General features: G+C 44.8%; 1 protein-coding gene across 1 annotated transcript in view; it reads left to right on the top strand.

Annotated features, from left to right (window-relative positions):
• The window catches only part of PLEKHG4 (pleckstrin homology domain containing, family G (with RhoGef domain) member 4), a gene marked incomplete at both ends in the record, with an annotated part of 61,922 nt that overhangs the window by 3,205 nt on the left and 34,589 nt on the right, over positions 1 to 24,128 (top strand). The window contains 7 exons of the mRNA XM_009084362.1: positions 3,999 to 4,214; positions 7,991 to 8,114; positions 9,024 to 9,117; positions 13,500 to 13,586; positions 15,339 to 15,455; positions 17,767 to 17,865; positions 18,876 to 19,024. Coding sequence (XP_009082610.1) covers positions 3,999 to 4,214; positions 7,991 to 8,114; positions 9,024 to 9,117; positions 13,500 to 13,586; positions 15,339 to 15,455; positions 17,767 to 17,865; positions 18,876 to 19,024 — 886 coding nt within the window. The remainder of the gene's footprint in view (positions 1 to 3,998; positions 4,215 to 7,990; positions 8,115 to 9,023; positions 9,118 to 13,499; positions 13,587 to 15,338; positions 15,456 to 17,766; positions 17,866 to 18,875; positions 19,025 to 24,128) is intronic.

The raw sequence follows: 24,128 nt of genomic DNA, 5'->3' as shown, positions 1-24,128 counted from the left end.
TCAGCTGCACACACAGCTACCTTCTCATGTGTGCCACAGTCACATTTAACCTGATGTCTTAGTGAGCCCATAATGGAGCTAAATTAATGTCCATTGATTAAAATAAAATTTCATTAACATCTGCTCCAAAAGAATTTCATTCCATAGTTAGGCATGTTCATGGTTCCCAGGCATTTCTGACACTTTTGGGGTGACAAGCATATCTGTGAAGGGGGGTCGTCAGCTCAAAGGTTTCTGTTTCTGAAGTGCACCTCTCCCTGAGCATCTACCACCACAAGCAGAAAGAAAGAGAGCACCTTCTGCCTATATGTGGCTCTTGGGGAATGTATGCCAGGAAATAACTGTGCTGTGGATATCCATTCCCCTGCCCAAGCTGAACCTGGCTTGACTTCATGTTTGCTCAGGACCAGGCCTCGGAAAGCCTAGTCTGTGTTGAGTGCTGGGTGGACATGATTCGAGTGGCTGCTTGTTCAGTGTTCCAGTCTTCTGTCTAAAATTAGCCAGGTCTAGCTCGTTATGTGATAATAAGTGTGATGTTCTCGCTGCTCCAAAGAATGAGTCTTGGCTGCTGCTGGAGGTTTCAGCAATGCTGGACCCCTCTGGGGTATGTGTGGAGTTTGTTTTTAATGAAAGACAGTATAAACGATTCTGGGGCTTTGGCTGAAATAAGTGACATTCATGGCTTAAGGCTGCTGGTGTTAAACTTGAGCACTGCACTTAAAAATAACAACAACAACTGTTACCTCAGTGTTTGTATAGCGAAAGAAATAACCTAAATCACCAGGAAAACCACCCAAACTAACCAAACAAACTCTTTAAGGCAAAGGGCAGCTCAAATATTAATGCTGGGAGTATTTATTAAACACTATAGCTGGTACTATGATAAGCTGAATCCATTCAATTATATTTGATTGCTTTGAGATCCAAACAAGCCATCCCCTTATCTAGCCCTATTAAACCCTCAGAGATATACTAATAAGATAATTCAGAGATAAAATTACAAAGTGAAGCAAACTTTCCTAGCCAGGCAGTCTGTAGGTGAGTTAAATTCCCTGTAACTATGCCTTGCTGGGGTCATTTTGCTGCTAAGATTGGAAACTGTGGATATCTTGCCTAAACTATAAATAACAAAAAAGCTTAAGCTTTACTGGGTCAATTCAGATCTGCAGTTCACACCTCAGCAGCAGTGGGCAGAGGCACAGTTTGCTCTGTGTGAGGTGGAGGAGCTTGCTTGTTACAGCAGATATTGTAGATTATGTCAAAATACACATTCAGAACTGGGGCATCTCCATTTGCTGTGTCTGCAGGTTTTTCTTGTCCTTTAACTCTCTGCATTTCCTTTGACTCCCAGTGAGCTTATTTTCTGCACAAATATAGCTTAATTTAGAAAGACTTGGATATAAATAGAAATAAAGTCTCAGAGTCAAATGTGAAATGTTTAGAGTTGGTGGCTTAAAATTTACACTGGTTCCATTCACAGATAATGTGACTGCTGTTTTTTCCTAGTGACTAGCTTCTAAGTGAAAGTGAATTTTGAAACTTTGCAGCTCTGGAAAGAATTCCTCTATTTGGTGGGTAGAAAATAACTTGTTATTCAAGAAATGGACTAAAAAGCCACAGCAGGGCATATTCAGCAGCACCTGCTAGTTCCTGCTCCCAGTTACTAGGTGTTGTTAGCAGAGATGATCCTGGTGTGAGGCAGTTTGCAAGAAAAATGCTAATGTCTCTTTGAAATGCACACAAGCAAATCCTCCTCTACCACTTCCTTAACCTCAGGGAAAGGTGGAACCTGCAAACACGGCAAATTCAGATGTCCCTGTTCTCAATTTGCTTTTAGATGCAATCCTCCACATTCTCCAATTTCCGCTTTGGTAAGTGCCTCCACCCCAGATTGCGAATAACAAACAGGGTGCTTGGGCCTGGTCAGAGAGAGGTGGTGTCTGCAGGTCTGAGCTGGGCCCCAGAAGCTTGGCAAAGAAGTTCATTTGGGCAAGGTGTACATAATCTGGAGGGTGTACAGCTCCAGTATCAGGACTGTGTGTGGTGAGCTGAGCAAAGTGCTTCTCTCTTCCAGCTTTTGGGAGGTGCTGTCTGGTTCCTAAGAGATATCTGAGGCAGGGCTGTCATGTACATTTACATCTTTCTCTTGCCCTGGTGTGGTACCTATGTGGAACATAGCTAGCTATCTATGTTATCCTTTCTTGTCCTCTTTAAATGCCAACTTTTGGTCCTCTTCACAGACTGTCATCATTTAATGCAGATGTCTTTACTACAGTGTGGTTCTCCTTATTGCCAGACCTTAGAGCTCCTTGATAAGGTGATTCCGTGTTCTAGAAAGTCTGTCAGTCTGTGTGAATCATTTGGGCATGACTTACATCACTCTGTGATGCTCAAACTACCCTGCCTATGTCAGATCAGTGCCCCTCAGATGCTGCTTCAGGAAAATCTAGCATTGTTGTCTGATGTGGATGACCTCTTCTACCACTGGGAAGTGGAGGCTGAGGTAGTCCTAAGAACAGAACAGAGCTTTGGTGCACACAGAATTGGGCAGAGCCCTGAAGCCATCACAGCAGCTTATGTGGCCAAATGCAGCAGATGCCAAGCTGGGTACCAGGGATGCTCCTCAAGAGCAGTGTTACCAAAGAGTCATGACCTCGATGGTGCAGGGCCCTGGAGCCCCTCGTAGTTTCCCCCCACTGTTGGATAATTTGGCTTGGTGAGCCATGCTGCTTAGGGCACTTCTCTCACCCACTTTAGCAATTTTGAAAGCAGTTCGGGCTAAGCCTCAACCTGTAAATCTCCTCACTGCTAAAACTTGTATTGAAAGCCACTTCAAGGACTTCTTTGTTCCTGGTCCTGCTCTTTAATGAAGTATTGGAATCTGTTGGTAAATAAACTGAGTCAAGTGTCAGCATTGTTGATGCAGCAGGAAGGTAGGATGGTTGAAGTCAATTTTAAGTAGCAATTAAAATGTCTGACTTCATAGCAAGTGAATAAATACTCCACTCCTATTTTCCTGAAGAAAGGTTGATATTTTTGTTGGTAGATACTGAAGTATCAGGACTTGTAGTGAAGTGTAGCCTTTTCTTTAGCACAGCTTTCAGCCAAACAGTGGCATAGCCTAGCCATGTACTTAGGATGCTAAAGATGTATTGAAGATGTAGTGTGGGCTTCTAATTCTTGTGGTGTTGGGAAATGGGGAATAATACTTCTTACACAGTGGGTAGATACTTTTTTCTTCTCTCCAGATAATTTTACATGAAAATTGAAACTCGATTAAACTAGTCTTAGTTTCCATGTGGTAGCCAAGATATTTAATTTTAGAATTAACCGATCCTGATAACTTGTACTTTAGGGCTGAGCTGTCAGACAAAGGAAGCATTTTCTGTAGTTCTTGAGCAGGAGCTGATTGGTGCAATCATCCTGTTCTTCAGTGTTTTGAAATAGGTTTCTGACTTTCATATTAACTGTTAATTAAAAAAGTCTGGACGAGCAGAACAAGGTCTCTTTTGGCTAATTTCCAGCTGAGTTTTCAGCATCGAGTTGACTTCATATTTTCAGGAACTAATCTGAAAATGGTGTTGGGGGAGTAATTCTGCTCTGATGGAGTAGCCCTCCCTGTCAGAAGCTGGTTTATCACTTCAGCATGCTCAAGCTGCTGGAGCTCAGCCAGGTACTTGCACTGTGCCAGACTTCCAGGCTGTGAGCAGACATGTGCTGCTTGATATGTTACCTTTAAAAATGACTTTGACTACAGTAATCCTGATCTGAATTGAGCTTTTGTACTGTGCAAACTTCACAATAAAATGGTTTATTTTTTTAGAATTACAATGGTATTAATGTTATAACCAGTTTTGTAACATGCATGCTGCTGGCACGAGGACTGGAGGAGCTGCAGAGTGCTGGGGCTGGGGGCATGTCCCTCCCCAGCCTGGTGCTTACCTGGAGCCTTTTGGGTGGAGCTCTGATTGAGCTTCTCTCTGCTGCTTCTTTCACAGGTATGGTGTCAGAAGGGACAGAGACAAGAAAAGAAGCAACTGGCACAGATGTGTTGAAACCAGTGAGTAAAGTCAGCGCCCTGGAGGAAACTTTAGGAGCTATTACTCCCCCGACATCCCCAGCTTCTGGAACTGCCTGGGGTGGTCAGTTTGCACCTACCATAGTCAAAGACGTGAACCCAGAAGTGCTCAGGAGTGGAGTTGCCTACCTGCCTGGTGAGTAGCTGAGGCAGTATGTGTCTGGAAAGTGTGGTTTGTAGGAGGGCAAGGGAGATGAGCCTCTGTTTGCAGCGCTGGAGACTGGTGCCAGTTCCATTTCTATCACTCCAAACCTGTCCAGAAGCAACACTTCTTGAGTCCTTTAAAGTTTCTGGATGGTCAGGATAGGAAGTAGAACTTCCCTCCCATGAAAGTAACGTTAACTTACTCCTAGGAGTCTTGAAAGGTTAACCAAGCTCGTGTGAGTCAGAAATGCCAAATCTGTGGGCTCATACCAAGAGTTCAAAAAGAGAAGAGTGATGGTGCAGCTAATGATGGGCTGGTGGGCCTGACATCAGGCCTGGTTGGAACAAGAGGGACATGATTCACTTGGTAGATAATTAAAGGATAGGAGTGTAGAAGATGCTCTTTGACAGGGCTCTTTAAAGCCAGTTTTATGCTTGGTAATTAGAAGTTTGGTTGATTAAATGTAGCTACCTAGATATAAGAGATTTTTAGAAAACATTTGATTTCATGACACACAGTGTTGAAAAGAATATCCCAGTGAAGTGTGGATGAGCAATGTGTGGAGTGAACGATAGCACAGCTAAACAGCAGATGACAAAACTAGCTGTCAAGGGAGGCCTTCCCAGAATTGTTCTGCCGAGATCAGTTGTAGGTCAAACGTTATTCAGTGTTTGCATCTGATACAGCAGCAGGTATCAAATGGCTGCAGATAAAACTTCAGCATGGGACAAATATTGGCAGAGGGTGAACAAAGCTGAGGCTGTTGGACAGAGCAGCCAGGATTGCTTGGTGTGCAGGGCCCACACAAGAGGTCTTTGTGTTTAACCAAATATGAAGTAAAGCAGAGGAAGTGAGATCTACCTCTCCAGTGAGAAACAGCATTTGGCAGCATCTCTGTAAGGAGCCCCTGTGAGCCTGTGTCCTTCCAGAGCCAGCAAGAGGGTTGTCCAGTGTGGGGCAGGAAGATACCTGCATTTGATCAACTCAGGAGCCACATACGAGGTGAAAATTGGGCAGAGAGCAGAGAAGGTCAGGCAGGACCTGCACAGCATGGAGGAGTTGGGAAGGAGAGCAGAAGGGCAGCTCAGGGATCTCCCACTCAGTGGGAGCAAGACCAATTTTGACCTCAGATGTGTAAAGGGAAGGAGATGACTAGACAGATTCAGAGAGTGACTCTTACCTCTCTGTACTTGTTGGTGATGCCTCTCAAATAGTTTGGGCTGTGCTAAAAAGGAAATGGTAAATACTGGAGGTGGTGTAGAGAAAGGTGACAGCCCTTTTTGTAACTAAACTGGATGTCTTATGGCAAGAGAACAGAAGGTTGTTTATATTCTAAGATGATTGAGAAAGAGGTGAAATCATCGTTGTGCAAGGAAGGAGGAAAGGGAATTTAGACTTTACCAGTTTCTGGAAAAAGGTGAAATGAAAAAACAGGTCCAGAGTTATGGTATATTCAAACATGTAACCTTGCACTGGGAGGTGATTTGTTACAACACATTCCAAAGAAGGATTTCTAAATTTTCTGGTCTGCTGATGAGTTTAGATGTTTTTATGCTGTGTCTAACAGCCAAAAATTGCAGGGTTAGAGAGGGGTCTGTCAGAGAAACTCATAGTCTGTGCTATTGCAAGAGCCTGACCATGTGATCTAACACTCTAGTAATTCCCTTTGCCATGGATTCCTATCATCATATACCACTGTCAAATGAGGAAAATTCGTTTGAATGTGGGATGAAGGGATGTGCCCTTGAAGTGCAGTGAAGAAACAAATTTGGGGTTTGATACCATTTATGAGGGAGATTTTGTCTAAGGGAGGAATTATATTTTCTGTAAGAGCAGTATCAGGTTTGACCAACATCTCTGCTCCTTTGGGATTTCAGGGGGCAATCCCCACACTGAGGGAGCACACTCCACTCAGTTAAATGCTTTATGTTAGCCATTGGTAATGGTACAATAATCACATAAGAAAGAATAACTTCTATAATGAACAGTGAGTAAGAGCTAATTAATAAATTAGCAGTGGATGGAGTTAGCTGAAACTTTCAGGATGGTTTCAGTTCTGCATTCTGCTCTTGAGTGGTCTTGGTTATACTACTGCTGGAGACCTAGCCCTGGTGGCTGTGGTTGATTTTTTAGACCTGGACAGGCAATTCCCAGACTACTATGTGGAAGTTCAAAGTGCAGTCAAGTTCTGGTGATACCTGGCCTCCCTGATGGACAAAAGATGTTGCTTCAGATTTAAAAAGTTTTTACTGAGCCTGGTTACTGAGCCTTTTTTCCAGTATTTGAGTGCTTTGCTTCTTCTTCAGTTTATTTTGTGATGATCCCCTTAGCTTATGAAGCAAGGTAAATTAATAAGTTTTTTCTAATTTCTTCTGAGCTCTCTGATTATGCAGCATCCAGGCTACAGTATTTCAGCAGTACTAAAACTCCTGAATCATGCTGCTGATGAAAGATTTTTCTTAGCAGGAGAATGCCTATGTCACAGTTTTGGTCCTGGGAGGGAGAAAGCCCTGCCTCGAAATGGTGCCCATCTGTGTCTGTGGCCCTTGCTCAAGTTATGTCCCAGTGACAGATTGATATCACACTAGGGCAGTTTGCTGTCTTGGGGCTGTCCATCTGTGTCTGTTTTACCTGTCAACTCAGATGCTTGTCCCTGGGATGGGGAGAGAGGTGGTCCGGGACAGTGTCTCCTGTGGTAGCAACAGAGTAGAGAAGAAAGACACAGCTTTCTCTAAGTGTCTGGTTTTGTCTTGTGTTTGGGATTTTTTCCTCCTCTTTCTCATACAATTTGTGTGACAGGAAATGGCTCCTGTGCTTGTGAATTACTTTTCACACAATTAGAGGTATCGTCCCTAGTGTTCTCCAAATCACTGCCTGCATTTCGGTCGCAGAGGCAGCTCTGGGTCTCCAAAGTGGTGTGTCCACCTGCTCTTTACTGCGCCTCTGCATCAGGAGAGGAGGCTGGATGTAATTCCTGAGCTGGTACTGTTATGTCCTTCTCCTGTGTCTTTGGGTTGTTGGAAAATGGCTGGCAAAGAAGTGTTGTCCTTCCTGGCTAACTGAAGCAGAGCCATTTCTCCCTTTTCAGCGTATCACAACTCAGCTGTGTTGCCCATACTGTGCCTTATCTTTTCCTTGGGCACTGAGCAAGCTCTGAAATTAGTGAAAGCTTAGCACCAACTGTCCTTGTCAGAGCTGTTGGCAGGCAAGAGTGTGCTCCTGGGCTGTCCTCTGCAGCCTCTGAGCAGCATCCTGCTCCAGGGCTTTGCTCCCAGGGGGAGATGTCTGCTTACATGCTAGGCTCAGCCTGCAGTGTGGGTGCCCAGTCTCATTGTGTACTGCATGTTCTGCTGGCCTGTCTGTGTTCTCTCATCTGACAGCAGTGTGAATATTTTAACATAAGAGAAGGTGAGATTATTTATCTTGAGTTTAAGAGATTCTTGCTTTTCTCACAAGTTTGGGTTATCTGTAGCCAATTTCAGCCATGTTTATGAGGAACACGTGTTTGGGTAGAAGGGAGCAATCCAAATGTAACACTTCCCTGAGAGAAAGACAAGCAGAGCTCAGATGCTTTACTCTGGGACTGCATTTGGGTAGTTTGGAAGTGTGTTTACAGTCTACTGCCACTTGCATCTACACTATATCAAGTTCTGTGGAGGACTTCCAAGAAGGGGATGGGGTGGTTGAAGGAGAACATGAGGCATATACACCTGGAACTAGGTTCTGTTGACTTCCTTTTGTGACTTTCTCCCCTCCTCTTTTTACAGGTACGAGAGATAAAATGGGACGTGCAGTGGCCATAATAACGACGAGGAACACAGCCTGGTTAAACCCCCACTGCAATACCACTGAGCTCGTGCGCCTTCTGCTGTACTTGCATAGCATCCCAAGGTTTGTGACACTCTTGGGCTGCTGGGGTGGACAGATGCTGCCCTATCTGCTGTGCCTTTTGGGAAGGTGGGAATTGAGGCAGTGAGTGGAAGAGGTTGACTTTATTTGCCTAGGAACCTGATCCAGACAGTCCTTAAATTTATACGGATGGGGATCTCCTGCTAGGGTGAACAGACTTGTGTTTAGTAAGCACTTTGCCTATTCTATATATGCCTTATGGACACAGTGTGACAGAATTGTGTATGTACTGAATGTTTTCATGCTTTGCCATGAATCCAAGCCATTCTTGCTATCGTTCATTAGCTCAGAAAATGGGATTTGGGAGCTATGATGGGGTAGTCATGCAGAAGCTTTGTGATAGTGTGGTGACATGATATTTTAGGGCCAGGCCTCCAAGATGAGAGAGAGGGAGGATCTGCAAGGGTTGGGAAAATCTGCCTTGATGTCTGGCTGACAGTTGTTTTTGGAGTCTGCAGGCTGGAGCTTGCTGCAATTACTCTTCCTTTCACTATGACAGTCTTCCTCTCCAGCTCATCACTTTGTTTCACTTTTAGATGATTAAATAATAAGAGGTAAAGATAACTCTGAAGGTGATTCTTTCGTTTTTTGAAGCTTTTAAACCATTGATAAAGGGAGCAGGCTTAACTCATGGGAAAGTTCCTGCTACTCATGATTTGTTTCTTATGCTTCTCCCTTCAAATGGAAATAGCAAAGGTGAAAACTGTGGAATCTAATGGTGGTTTCTGTGTATATATTTTGGTTAGGAAAAAGTGGCTAGTTAGTTCCCTGTCCTTACAAAGCCATAATGTACTGGATTTTTTCACCCTGCCATGGTTATGAGTTCTGTCTCCATAATCTTGTTGATTTTCATTGATGACAAAGGTGACCTTTTGATCTTTGTCCTTGCAGACCAGAATGTCAGGCTTTGGGTCTAACTGTTCTTGTGGATGCTCGTCGCTGTTCACCAGTTCCTGCTCTCTTCAAGGCATTCAGCATATTGCAGGTGAGCCTTGAGCTTGGGCAGAGGAGCACTAGCTTGGCTTGCTGTTGTGGTTGGATACTACATCTCCATCTGCTGCTTATGTCTCCATCTGCTGCCTGGATTTCAGTTGGCTTTGGGAGGTGGAGTTATGCACCCAGCCCTGCTTTGGGAGGATGACCTGGACTTGCCAGACTGCAGACAAAGCAAAAAACCTAAGCAAGGCTGAGTTAGGGGAGAACACCCCTCCCCATCCCTCCAAATTTGCTTTCATCTCGGTGCTGAGAACAGCTTGTACCTAGGTCTAAATGTTGTCATCAATTATCCTGCCTGGGGATGCTGTCCACTGCACTGCAGGTCTTTGTGAAATATGCAGGGATTTTTGCCTTCCACAGAGAAGGGAGGATGAGAGGCCTCTGCATGCTGCTGAGGGGAGGGAAGGACACTGCCATACCAGGTGGAAGAGCACATGCAGCTGTTGATGTTGCTGTCGGTGAATGATTGGAATCGGACATGCTGTAACTCTATATTGCTTCAGGTCAAAGGCTTGCATATCAGTCACTTGGAAAGCTGGTGGGCTGTGTTGCCCCTGCTCCCAGACAGAAAATATCTGCTGCTGTTAGAAAGCCAGGGAGATGCTGGGTTGTAGTGATGATTAATCTTGTTTAAGCAGGTGTTCCTTTTAAATCAGAGCTTAGGTCTCTTAGGACTCAAACTCTGCAAACTGGAACAGGGCAATGTTTTAATGAAGCTGATGTCTGTGGTTTATGTGCTTCAGTGCCACATCTGAGAGTTGGGTCTGAGTCAGAGGTCTGTCCTCCTGCTTCCTGGGCTGGGTGGAGCTCTGAGCTCTATCAGCCTACTCATTCTCTGTGGGGAAGGAATAATCTGGTGCCCTGCTGGGTTCTGCAGAGGTAACAAGCAAGTATATTCTCTTTTATGCTGTGCCTACATGGCAGCAGGCTTGCTAAAGCATTTGAGCATTTCATTGCCCATGTAAATTGCATGGTGGGCATAGTGGAAATCAGCAACGTGTTATGGCTGTCCCCACTCTCATGTAAGCATGATGATAATTCCATTTTAGCCATGAGTTTTCCACTCTCTGAAATGAGGGACGGGGAGAGCTTTTTGCAGTGCCTCTGTAATCCTGCTGTGATGCCTGTTTGGCTCTGAGCACCTTGTTATCAGGGTGGTGCAACAGTTAGTGAACAGGGATTAATGTGCTGGACCTGAGCGTGTGCTCCAGATAACAGTATCTGACAGAGACTGATTACTCTGCTTATGGTTTTTTTATTCTTATGCTGACTCTTCTGAAGACTCCATAAAGGAGACCTGTTCAGGTAGCTCATCATCTTATTATGGCACAGGAGTAATCTGCTGCCTCCTCTGAGCCTTTTGGAGATTACCAGCACTTCTGTGATGCTGTGGCAGTACTCTGCTCTGAAACAAGGAGAGAGTAATACAGAAAACTGAGTGCAACTACAGTAAGGCAAGCTGAGTGTTCCAGAATGCTGCAGGGTTTGCTGGGCAGTGGCTGCAGAAGCACAGACTATGTGTGTTATGCCTCTAAGGTCACACAGTACATCATCTCCTTGGGGTCCTTTCTGAAATCCCTGACACATCTCAGTCTCTTATCTCTGGTGGACTCTCTGGAGCTCATTTCTCTGCTGTCCTGCACTCTACTTAAACAGGATTTTACTTATGTGACTTTTGTGAAGCCTACTACGATATTTTGGGTGAAATCTGTTAAATCTTGAGGTCCAGCATTGCTTGTTCAATTTTGAGGGGTTATTTTCCCCTTGACTCAGCACCAGGAGCACTGTTTGACAGTGGGTAGGCACGGATTGGATGCCCTAGTGCAGAGTCCCTTCCTGCTGCAGTGGTCGTATCTGTTAAGCTTACAGAGACTCCTGGGGAGCAAAGGTTCCCGGGTCAAGATCTCTCTGTCTGAGTCAATCCTTCTTCCACTTCTCCATCTTTCCAGAATGAATATGTGAATGGAATGAAGTGCTAATAGGCAACTTTTGGTGCTTGCAGGTACTTTTCCCTACCGCTGTGGGAGACTGTCAGTTGCTCTGCCTAGAACTGGTGGAAGCTTCTTGCTCTCTCTGCCTTCAAGATGGGGGCAGTTGCATTCTGCAATACCTTTTTTTTTTCCCCTTTCTTTTTTGAAATATTGGGTATTTGGGAGCTCTTTCTGTCCCAGACAGCAGTGGCAGCAGAGGGAGGTGTGACAGAATAAAGTGCTACTGCAGAGCTAACTCGGAAAGAAGCAGGAGGAACTCTGGTAGCAGCGTGCAGATGTGAAGGGAAATGCACATGCTGCAAGAATAGATCCTGCGTGTTCCTGTAGGAAACTGTGTAATGATGCTTTGGAGCAAGGATTTTTGCAGAGTAAATGCTGTGATGTTTGGTCAGAGGTTTTCACCAGTAAGCTCTGTGCTGGGGGGCCAGTTGAGAGGGACTTTGTTGCTCAGTAGTGCTGGGCTCATCACTTGGTCAGTGAGCAGGCAGGGCATGGACAGTGAAATGTGTGCAGTGGCCTTCAGTGAGTAGAGGTCTGTGGATTTTCCCCCTGTCTGAGTCTTTATAGAGTGATATTCTTTTGAATTTCACTTATTGGTTCAAATGCTTATGTGCTGAGGTACCCCTGTAAACTGTTTCTATCTTTGGATTGCTCCATCAGTGCTGGATGAGACTGACTTCAACTGTTAAATGAAAAAATACAGTGAAAAGTACTTAATTTCTTTGGAAATACAACAACTTCTTGGATTGGAAAACCTTGAGCTTCTCCCTGACAACTTTATTTGTGAATGGTTTTTCAGTTTCTGTTTTAGGAGTAACAAACAAGCGAGTGAGTGGTTTGGCTGTTGTGGTAACCTTGTGTTATACCATCACTACCTTTATCCCTCAGATTGCACAGCTCATGACTGTTGGGGTAGGAGAGGGATTGTGTAAGAATAAATTTGTTTAGTACCATCATCTGTCTTGAAGATGTGTCTAGTCTTCATCCTTCAGTACCTTCTAGTAGATAAATACAGAGCTGCTGGTACAGCTGTAATATCTTCCCATCCTCTCTTCAGATGACCTTCAGTATTTACCTAGGGCAGCCTAAATATGCAATGAATTCTTTTTGGCTTTTTGATCAGTGTTTGAGTAACAGTGAAAGTGTGAATAATTTGCTTTGGAGAAAGGGATTTGAGAAGAATTAGAGACCTCTCATGGTTTTGAAAAGTGTTTCAGCTGGGATATTTTCCTGCCTGCTTAAATGAATCCTGGTTTAGGATTGAATGAGAAAAAGGTCTTTTTCTTCTGTTCTGGAATCTGCTGCTGCTTTCACTTGCAGAATTGGGTCTCCTTGTGCTGGCATTGTTTCTTAATTGCTGGTCTGGGCCCAGTGTCAGGTTGAGTGGCTCAGTCTCTGCTGGTCTACTTGCCTCTGTACTCTGACTCTGCTGTTCCTGGCAGGTATTTAACCCTACACACTGCTGGAGGCCTTAAACAGCTTTCCTTTGCTGTCATGGCCTGCTGTGTGGCAGGTTCCTTACAGCTCAAGCAAGGAAAGGAAAGGATTTGTTGCTTGACAGTTTCTGAGATCTTTGCAGAGCCAAAGACCATCCAGGAAACATCCAAATGGGATGGCTCTTGTTTTACCTTGTGGCACAACAACTTAAATGGCTCTTCTTACTGTCCTGGCCCAGGCATCACATATGTAGTGAGCCTTGTCTCCATGGTCTGGATCTTTCTGCCACGTTTCCCTCTCCCTACTGCGGCTCTCTGTGCCTGTTTCTCACTTCCCTGTAGAATGCTTCTACAATTGGAGAGCTGCTCCTGGATCGCTGAGTTTGAAGTACAGCTGCCAGACATCCCTTGTATTTGGAATTTCTGCTGGTTTAACAGTAGAAACAGGATGCAGGTACTTGATTGTAAATTGGCAGTCAGTAAAGATGAGACATTTTTGGCACCCTGAGGGGGGAAATAAAGCAACTTCCTTTCAGTTAGGTGAAGTGACCAAGAAAGTTATCAAGAAAAAACTTGGATACTGGACATGGTATTTGGTTTGGTTTGGTTTTTTTCTGTTTCTGGGTTGTTCTGATTTTTTTCCCTGACACATTTTCCTGTGTAGAAGACAGAATTTTTTTAGTATAGCCATGACCTGACCTCTTTGATTGCTTCCTTAAATATTGCAGGACTGGTTGATCTGAAGGAAACTACCTTAAGGACATTGCATTGGTGCTCTGTAGACTCTGTTCCCTAATTCCTGGTGACTGCCTTCTGGGCTTCGTAGGTGCCTTTGAAGGATAAATTGCAATCTTATGTATGAACCTGGTATGGTACATTCTCCTTAGCATCCCAGGCAGATCAGTAATGGATTTGTGCTCTGATCTGTTTTCTGCCATCTGTAGGACATGGATTCTCACTGTATACATGGAGTACTGCTTCTGGTTGAAAGAGATCTGACTTTTCGGATGGAGAAGCCACCAGCAGGACAGGTAATGGAACCCTTTGCCCAGGGCTTGCTGTGGAGCTCCTGAAATTCTTTATTTAACTGTCCAAACAGCAAATCCTCTGTTATTGGTGCACGTTTATTCTCTGTAGCTGTCCTCTGTGTTTTATGGTTGTGGTCTCTTACGGGTGTGGTATTTACAGGGTTGTGATGTTTATGTGAGCTGAGCAGATCTCGGTCATGCTCCGTTTATTGCCGAGTCCATCAGTGACATTTGTGGCATAATTACATCAGTCTGTTGGGGCCCTCAAGGTGCAGAGGGTTTGTTGGGAACATGGAGAGCTGTGTGGAGGAGCCCTGCACAGTTCACAGTAATAGTGATGCTTCTCATGTTCTCCTGTTAACAAGGTGAGGAAATCCTTGGTCAGGAAGAGATCACATTAGGCTAAATCCTGAACTCCACTTTTGGAGGTGCTTGTTGTTTTTCTGGATTTTGCATATCTCGTGTTTCCTTTCCTCATACCTGCTGCTGTCAGCAGCTGAGAGACTTCTGCAAGAAGGTGAAGAGGAAATGGCATTTGTGTGAGATTCCCTTTGCAGCTGAAATGTCTGGGAAGAGGAAGGAAAGTTACCACATCACTGAACATCCCCACTAGGAATAAATCTACCTTAGTATGCCATAGCTGCGTAAGAAATGTAGGCTCACAGCCTGTGCTGAGTGAATGGAGGATCAAACTGTATCTTAATCCTGTTCCTCTGCTCTAAGACTGTTGCAAGCTACAAGTTTGGACTGAAATTCTGTGCCTGCTGAAACCCATAGGCTTCAGAGTAGGCCAGGACCTCCCTAAGGCTCCTGTGGATGAAGGCATCAGGTTTGCTGTGGGTGTGGTGTGGTGTCCCAAAAGGCCAAAGAATATCAAATGTGATTAGTCCCATTTCCTCACTACCTTCATTTGAAAGAATTTGGACTTGGAATGGGGGCTGCAGGTGTGTGCATGCAGAGACAGCTACAGAAGGCATTAAACACATTGAACAAATACAGAGTGTAGGAGGGAACAGAAGAAAGGCTAATAATGACACAGGCATGCAGGAGGAATTGGAAGCATCATCACTATTTTGTAAGGAGATGGAAACTTCACAGCATGTATGTGGGATTTAGTGTCTGCACCTGAGTTTGTGTCTGGGCTGGCTTCCATGTACCTGCAGGAGCACTTGTTGATCTGGTGAGTATAAAAATGCTCTGAGGTCCTACAGACTTGCAGAAGGCAAGCTATATGTTTCAGGATCCGGGAAACTCTTGGAGCAAATGGCTGCTATGATGAGTGAGGAGTTGAGGGCAGGGCAGAGACTGCTCTGTTAGACTGTTTTTCCAGGAAGTGAGATGGGGAAGCTGGGGGCTGGATTTAACCTCCCAGATTCTCCAAACAAATGCAACACAACGTGGGAACATGAGGGAGTTGCTCTGCTTACACTAGGAGGTACTGGCTCTGGAGAAGGCTGGCTGCTGCCAGACTTCATCACAGATGTTCTGCCTGGTGAAAACAGCGTGTTGTGGCCTGCATTCCTTCAGGGTTTGTTCTCCCACTGAGCTGTTCAACAAGATGCTCTGAGATTGAATTGATTTTTTTTCTCCCCCTTCATATTGTAGTGATATTGCAGATACACACAGTGTGCTGCGTTTCTGTGCAAGATAGATAAAGAAATGAAGGATTCTGTCTTTTGTTAACCTTCCCCTCCTCCTCCAATACTCACATCCTAATGCAAGTGTGCTTTATATTTTTCTTCTCTTCCTGTGCAGTTTGAACTTCTCACCTCCATGAAATCCCTCCATAAGCACATAGACAGCTCACAGCTGCCCCTGGAACTGGATGGGACCTTCCCTTACTGCCACAGGGACTGGTTAAGCTTCCGCATGGTGAGTAGAATGTCTTGTGTGCTTTGGGATCTGAGAGAAGCAGCCACATGGTAACAGAGTGGAAGCAAGAGGAACCTGTCAGCAGCTGACAAGCATTAAAAGACAATATTTCTGCAATACCTATGTGTGCAAATGAATCTCTGTCATCAAAAAATGCCAATACTGTGTTCACAGAACAGGTGCATGCCATGGCCTATTGGCATGACTGCAGGAACTAAAATGTTAGCTTTTAACTCATCTTCTTGAACTGCATTATTTCTTCCTTCCCTTCAAAATAAGGTCAAATCTGAAATGGAATCCTGTTTTGCTGTGGTACACAGTGGTTCTTTAGTTAAAAAAGTGTCTGCCCTTAATCCTCTGCATGTAACTGTCTCAGGAGAAGTGTTAGTATCATGTTGCCAGTGAAGTAAGAGTCAAGAACTTGAGCATAGTGAAAATAGTTAAATCTTTTAGGTTTTGGAGCAAATTCCCCAGATTAAGCTATGAGCCCCTCAGTAAAAACTGCAGTCCTTGCAAGAGTGAGACTTGAAAGTTCCTGATAATCAGTTCAGATACTTCTAGGAGTATATTTTTCCTTCTTTAGATATAAATGACTTATTTACCAAAGTTATCAAGAGCTCTTTAGAAAGCATTCAAACTAAAAATACAGAGAGAGTTCAGCCTGCAGAACATGTGGATACTGCAACAAGTCTGCAAAGGCAGCATCTGTGGCACCAGTACCCAGCTCTATGTACATTTATGCTATGGAGGGAGCATAAGTGCTGTGATCCATGTGCTTTTGAATCTCTAAAAGCTGTATTCAGAGTTATTTGGCATGCTGAGACTAGACAGGATTAAATCTCTGTAAATCTGTGCACAAGTTGGCTGTCTTCACATTGAGTTTGACTTGTTCACTCTGGCAGATGACAGAATTGTCACCTCAGCTTCCAGAGGATCCAGTGGTCTTTTGGCTCTGCTGCCCGGAGTGCTGTGCAGCATTTGATACAGATTAAGATGTCATTGATAACACCACTCTGTGCTGGTGGCAGGATTCAGCAGTTAGGCTTGGCATGTGCCAAATGTTGACTTATGTTTTCCAACTTATTTTAGAACCCATTTTTTAAACTTTCGTCTTAAAGTACTCACATGAACCCATGTTGAGGGTAAAGAAGCCTAATCTCAGTGCCTAGGATTGAATTTGAGAAGCTGATGTTTGTTGGGCAGTGAAGAAGCAGAGAAACTTTGCAAGAGGTTATGGGTTAGTTTTCTGGACAGAGTTGAGAATACCTTGAGAGCTGAGGAACTCTGTGTGTGCAGAAGGGTAATTCTTGAAGGGAGGAGCACGGTGTCAGGTTACTGGTTGTTTGTGTCTTACATGTCAACATGTAAAACGTTACCAAAGGGAGTTGGTATGGGAATCAGTCTGTATGGATTCCCTGTTTATGCTGTGCGTGATAGTGACCCATGTGTTCAGCCCCTTTAGCTCTGCAACTATGTGGCAAACAGCCTTTATTTCCTGTCTTGGTGATCTCACCTGCATCCTGCCTGATCTGTCACTGCTGGGACCGTTCCAGCACTCTGGGGAGGAGGGAGTTCAGGAAAGATTCAAACAGCTGCTTTTTGTTTTGGGCATGGTTGTTTTGGAATAGCTGTTTCTCCCTTCTCTGATTTTAGTGGCTAGAGGGTGGCATCTGACAGTATTCAGGCTTTATATCACTGACTTTTCTGAAAAATACTGGCCCATGAACCTCTGTGAAATGTTTGGACTCTGTTTGTTTGTTTGTTTGTTTGCTTGTTTGTTTGTTTTTCTCCCCCCTTCCTCCCACTCCAAAGAGAGGAAGGATTTCAGATTTGTCCGTAGTTTAAGGTGCTTAATTTTGGAAGTTTTCCAGTTTCCTCATCTTTAATTGACACTACTTTTAACACAAAGAGAAATGATTTAAAGTAGAAAAACTTCAAGTACTTGTTTTGGTTCTCCAAAATTCATGCATAGTGATTCATCTTTGTGGGAAGTTACAGGAAATGTGAGTAGTAGAAGAATGTGGGATATAAGTGGGCTGATTTTCTTTTCTGTAGAGCATGACCCATCCAAGCACAAGTATGCAAGTTTGTAAGGTCTGCATAGAGGCCGTGGTGTAACGTGATGCATCTGAAGCCTCTGCTGGGCCTCTCTTTGCTGATACAGCCTCAGTGAATGATATAATTGATCCCCTGGGTTAAAGGATTTGATCCTCTCTTGATTTTTGTACTTTTAAGCTTCTGCAAACATAAAAGACACCTTTCCTGTCAGCCATGAGACCGTAATCTCTGCCTTGGTCCTTTCTTCTTGTAGAAGGTGGAACATTTACTGCAAGGATGCCAAGGTGCTTGTGCCTTCCTTCAAGGAGCTATTCATAAAGTGGAATCTGGAAAATTACCAGAAAAAGCTGAGGTAAGCATGTCCCTCACTTTGCATCAGAGGTGGATCTGAGGCAGAGGAGAGCAGGAGGCTGGATAGCTGCAGAAAAGCTGTAGCTCTGAATTTACAAGCTGTAGTAGCAGAGTATTCTGAGCACTGTGTCACTGAGGAGCTGTTAGGACAGCAGGACTAGTAGAAGCTAATCCAAATGAAGTGATAGAGGCATCGGTGGGTCTGGAAGCTGATTGTCTGATCCCTCAGTGTACCCAGGAGATCTTTGCTGCTGGGCTTGTTGCTGATGAGTGCTGGCTCTAGCACTGGAGTGTATTCTCAGGAGCTCCACATCTCTGTACCTGGTATGAACTTTGGTGTGACTAGTACAGAGAGCTGCCTTGGGCCATACCACACCAGGTTGGCTTGAATGGCCTGGAATAAAGTTAGGTGATGGCATAGTTCACCAGGCCAAGGCTGTGCTGTAGTTCCAGCTTTGCTGCCTCCAGAACAGAAGTTTGGAAGTGAGCAAGACAGGGAAGGTACAAAGACCAAGCCTGTGTTGTCACAGAAGTTCTATTCCCCATCTTAAGAAGCTGCAATACCCCAGTATGGTAGGAAATTGCTGCCAGCTCTGCACTGCAGGTCCCAACAGTAAATCATTGGAAGATGCCATAGTGGTCTCTCTGGGCCTCCTGTATATCCACAAACCCTTCACATGCATCTTGTCCCAAGGTTTGGAGCCATGCAGATCCAGGCTGTCAGAACAGTAGGAGCTAGCTGTGAGTGGAAAATGTGCTCAGTTAGTGAATGAAACAGCAGTGATAAGAATTGAGTTACAATTTTAGCCTGGTGGGAAAAGTATCAGGAGCATAAGGAGCACTGTCGATCACTTTAGACTTCACAGGGTTGGGAAACAGCTGTGGGAACCAACTTCCCCCTTTCCTAGGGTGGGCCCAGGTGAGATGTGGTTTGAGTGTGTTTTGGGTTGGATGCTGGGTTTTGCCTGTAGGTTGCAGTAACTGCTTCTCTCACTCTTGCAATCCCTCCAGGATGCAGCTGTGCTGCTGAGGAATTACAGGCAATTGATGAAGAATGTTCTTGAAGACACACGGCTGGTCAGGCTGCAGCTGGAGGGTGGAGCGCTCCTGGCCAGGCTGAGGAAGGAGGAGTCTTGTGTCACCCTTACCCAGGACTACAGGTGAGCCCCAGGAGTGGGAGAAGAGGAGGTAGAGATGAGCAAAAAACAGGCACTGGGAGTTTCCCTGATGTCCCATCGTTGGCACAGGCTAGAGAGCAGCTTCGTGTTGTGAGGAATTGTGTTGAAAACAGCAAAGGTGAAAAGCGTAATTAATTCTACTCTTATCCTAACTGCTTCTTCCCCAGTCCACAAACTTGTCTGGGTGGATTCACTAAGATGGTCAAACTTCCTTTTTCAAGCCAAATCAGACTTATCTTCTGTAGTGGAGAGAGAGCTGGATATTTTGTGCACCTTTAAAACACAAGCCTTAATTGATGATGCTAGGAATGAATGTTTAGGTCCAGGTCATTATCGCTGTGTGATTTCCCAAGGCATTCCTTATGCAAGGGGATTTCCAAGGACCTTAACTGTGAGGAATGCTTTCTGGCTGCAGCAAACCCTGATCTCCGCACACATTGGTACAGTTTGCACAAACAAATACTCTGCCCGTTTGCAGGGTTGGTATGAGAAGCAGGGACTGAGAGAGCACAGCTGCTCGACATCTCCAGGGCATTGCACAACTCGTGTTTGTACTGTTAAAACACCTGAAGCCTATCAGCGTGTGAAGGCCTCTGTGCTATGTGCTGTGCAAACAGCAAGGTAGAAATGCAGCCTTTGCACCCCCTGGAGCTTCCAGCCCCAGTGTGAGATAAGCACTGGCATGTGGGTGCAGATGAGGGCACAGCGGGTGGCAGGGCGGTGTGAAATGGCTCTGTGCATCCACAGCCTTGCTCTGGTTAAACTCCCTGTTGCCATCATAATCTGGGAGGTTTGAAGGGAGGGACCAGAGAGAAGATAACAAAATAGTAATGGATTATCTCACCAAAACACTGGGAAAAGAACAGCGTTTCTCTTTGAAAGTTCAGCGAGTGACAGTGCAAGTTGCTACCTGTCACTGGGAGAAGGGGGTTGACATTTCAGTGTTGAGAGGGGAGTGTGGGGACAGGCTGTGTCACTGTGTCTGTTCCCTGTGCCTCCTGTCAGCAGCTCTTGCAGGCTGTGCAGACACAATTGCTGAACTGGTGAAGTAATCCTGATGCAATTTTGGATTGAATTAGTACAGTATAGTCTTTTCATTCTCACATGACACGAGAAGCACAATAATGCGGGTTGTTGTGGTTTGTTTAGTTTTTTTAATTATTATTTATTTTATTTTAAGCAACACAGCAACTTTAGAGCCCTAGGAGAATGGGGAAGAACGTGCATGGGTTTTGTGTTTTGTTTTGTTTTTAAGCTAAGCCTGTGTTCTTGTTCAGGGCAATGATCAACTTTGAAACCCGATCTGACAGAGCCCCTAAGGATAATTTACTGCTTTGATTACCTTAGCAAGGGCAGGGGTGGGGGATACACACAGAATTCTTTGATTGTACAGTGTTTGAGTGCATGCCGAGGCTGTGTAGCATGTTCTCTGCTTGATTCAGGTTATATTCATTGCCTGCCAGCATGAAAGGAGACTGCATGCTCAAATATACGTGGCTCTCTCCAGCCTGAGAAGCATAAACGAACATAACAGGAGAAAGTTAGTTTTCTTCTAGCCAGTGGAGTAGTTGCAGAAAGTAAAATCCATGCAGTATTTTAATTGAGGAAATGCCTGCTTTTCATCTAACTTGGGGCAGAGGACTAACGAAATCTACACTTCCTTGTTCCAGGATCCTTTCAAATAGGGGAAAAAAGCTCTATCACTTGGCTAGAGAACTCTCTATAGCACACTGTTGGTTTTGGGTCCTCCACGACTCTGCACTTGCTCCTTCTTTCCGGTCTGGTATGCAGATATTAAAGGTTCTGAGCACTGCTAACCTTGTAAAGACTCCTATGGTTATGATTTTCAAAGGCTTCTTTAACAGATAGGATCAAAGCAGGGTAAATACAAAATATTGTGGTTGGCCTACTAAGCTAGTGTGGAGAGGCTGTTGACATCCGTGGGTCCAGTGTTCGATTTCTAGCTCGTGATGTGTGGAAAAAGAACCGGACTGGCTCTGTGTGCGCACCCAGCAGGGCCTGTGGTACTGCTGTTCTGAACTTTGTATTGTAAAATCTTGATTAATGAGTAACAGCCTAATTCCACACCTACTTTCCCAGTACTTGAAATCAAATTATTTACAAGAGCAAGTCCAATGGTTTCACTCTTCTGAGCTACCTTTTGGTTCTTGTGTCTATCATGCGTCTCATTGTTACAGTTTTTATTCTCTCTTGTGGTACAAAAGCCTGATAAAACAGTCATAACTACCAGGATTTCTTAGTCATAAGTTGAGGCCAGCTGTGAACAGGTAACTGTCCAAATGTGCAATAATTACATATAAATAGAAGAAAAAATTTAAAAGCAGTTTTCTAGACTCTTATTTCCACATAAGTAATATATGCCAACCAAAAGTGCAGAACGAAAGGTAAAATTGTGGTTTTCCTTAAGAGGCATAAAGAAGACAAGCCCAGCTGTACCATCACTTTGGGATTAACCAAGCAAGAGATTGCCTTGCTCTTTTTTGAGGTGATATGTTTTTTCCATCTCTCACAAATTAGTTTCTTGCTAGTTTGTGGCTTCATGTGTCAGAAAGAACACCAGGAGTGGGTAAGAATAGAGATGGACAAACCCGTCTGAAAATGCCTGACCACAGGTTGGAGGTTGTAAGCTAAAATAGGCAAAGAATAGCATGTGCTCTGTGCAGTCAGATGTTATCTGCCAAATACCTTTCGGGAGCACACAGCAAACAAGACTTGCTTTAGTCTTTCTTTAGTAATGAAACTCTTCCCTTGAGGTTGGTTTTGGCACCTTTCCCTGCTCTGCCCTCCTGGAGGGCAGAGGTGCCCTTTGGAGTGTTTTGTGACACAGAGCAGTGGGATCTCATTGCTGCTCAGGTCTGACCCAGGCTTTGCAAGGCTTTGCTAAACTAGTGCCACAACTCCTTTCCTGCAGAAATTGAACTCATCCCATCAGAGTTGTAGGCATGCATGAGACCATATGTTGTGGTCCATCCAGTTGTTTAAGAGCCTCTGTGAGTCTTTCCTGGATAGTCCCATCCTGTGAGATGCTGTAGCACCATAGCAGTGGCTTTGACCAGTAGCTCCACTCACAATGTGAGCTGACCAAGAGTCTTCATACTCCTTTTTCCACCAAGCACACTGTAAAAAATAGCCTGGCCCATCCAGCTGTTTATCCACAAAGGAAGAGACAGACTTCTCCAAGTAGTCTTTCTGGAACTCTGCCTTTTCCCAGCTTAGCAAGGAGGAGCTCAGTTACCAGAATACACATCCTGCAGGCAGCCCATCACAGAGTTCGCTTAGGGGGATAAGGTGTGCTTAGCTGGTCCCTGACTGTTCCCCAACTTTCAGGAAGACCAGGCTGGATTTTGCCTGGTGTTGATGTGGGTGTGGCACTGATGAGCCATATCTTTGTGGCGCCTGTTAAGTGGTGTAATGAGAGCTTCAGCACGGACTGGCCACCCAGAGGTGCAGTGGGACTGCTCAAGGTGGCATTGCTACTTATTCACTGTTGGTGGAGCTGGCTGGATTTAAAGCCAGCACATTTCCTCCACACCATCTGCTGCACTGAGGGCTCAGTGCTTCTCCAGTTCTGTTAGCTGAGCCCTTACAGGTTTTGCTGTCCCAGTCTTTCTGAGGATTGACATGCAGAGCTATTAGTCTAGGTGAAGTTCCTGTTGGTAAGTGTGGACAGATGCCATGGAGACCTCCATCACTTTAATGCTGTTAATACTTCTTTTTCTCACTTTCAAACTGGATTTTTTTTATAGCCACAGTCTTTTTAATAAGATGTATTGAGTTGGTTAGCAGGTGTAGCTTTGGCTTCTAGCTATCTAGTGTAGTTATCAACTAACCTGTAGCTTGCAGGCAACCCACTGAGCCAACTGTGGAAGGTGGACTAATGCATTACTGCTTTTGTGGTGGATTTTGAAGGCTTATGGTGGAAGTGTCAGAGAAGCTGCCAGAAGCCAGACAGCACCAGTGAGAGTTCTTGCTAAATTGAGGTAGTGATGTGGGGCTGGGCAGCAAGGCAAGGAGACTTTTAACCTGGTCTTTAGCCAGACATTTTCCACTGTTGTTCTCATTATTGCTGCTCTTCCAGCATAGCCAAGAGCTGGGAACATGTGCCTAGACAAAGTGCCCAGTGATGCCTTTCGTCCTGCAGATATGCTATGAGTCACAAGTGGAGTAAAGAAGGTATAAACATTTTATATTAATACAAAGATGTTTATACTAGTTAAACCAGAATACACCTGCCATATACCTGGCTGTACCAGCGAACCCGTGTTCTCACTGGGGCATGGGAGTGGGATTGCATCATGCTCTGCATGGTGATGGGCAAGATAGCCATAAGGATAGAGGTGAGAGCCAAAAGAAAGAGAACAACCTCAGATGGTGAAGGATTGACCACGTTGAGTTCTTAGCTCTGTGCAACATGGAACCAGAAGAAGCATAATCTCTTCCCCCAAGATCCTCATCTGAGAAGAATCTGTGCTTGCAAGCTGTGAATAAGCAGCTTATAAATAGATGGAGGAGTGAATTCTCCTTTGTTTGCAGAAGGCAGTATAGTTAGTGTCTGTACTTTGAGGGTGGAGTGGCTAGAGCCAAGAGCTGGTTTTGTCAGCTGGCTATTTTTAGTGTGGCTTGGTGATCTGGTTGGAAGCCCTGGGTGGGGACCTGAGCTGAACAGAGGTAATGGACAGGACGGAGCAGACTTCCTGAGCAGCAGCTGCCAGGTTCCTGATGCTGGACCTGACTCAATGACAGCAACAAAGAGAGAGATATTACAGCTAACAGCCTCCACAGTTCTTGTGCCTGGATCTACACACAGTTTTGAGACACTGGGTCTGCTTGAAGCTGTGGCCAGTTAATGATGCAGTGGGTTATAGCTGTGTGTGGCTGCAGGACTCACGTTTGTGGATCTTTAGCAAAACTTCTGCTAGTGGCAACTCCTGGGATGCTGCAGGGCTGGCAAGTGCCACTCTGCAAAGTGGTGTACAAGCTCCCTTTGGTAGAAGTAAACCTTGATAATGTACAGGCTCTCTGTCCCCCTGCTGAGAGACTGCAGAGCACCATCTGAAGCTCTGTC

The sequence above is a fragment of the Acanthisitta chloris genome, unplaced genomic scaffold (assembly GCF_000695815.1).
Source record: "Acanthisitta chloris isolate BGI_N310 unplaced genomic scaffold, ASM69581v1 scaffold9991, whole genome shotgun sequence".
In the NCBI taxonomy this organism is placed as follows: Eukaryota; Metazoa; Chordata; class Aves; order Passeriformes; family Acanthisittidae; genus Acanthisitta; species Acanthisitta chloris.
Note: the sequence above shows the minus strand (reverse complement) of the source record. Positions and strands in the feature narration are given on the sequence as shown.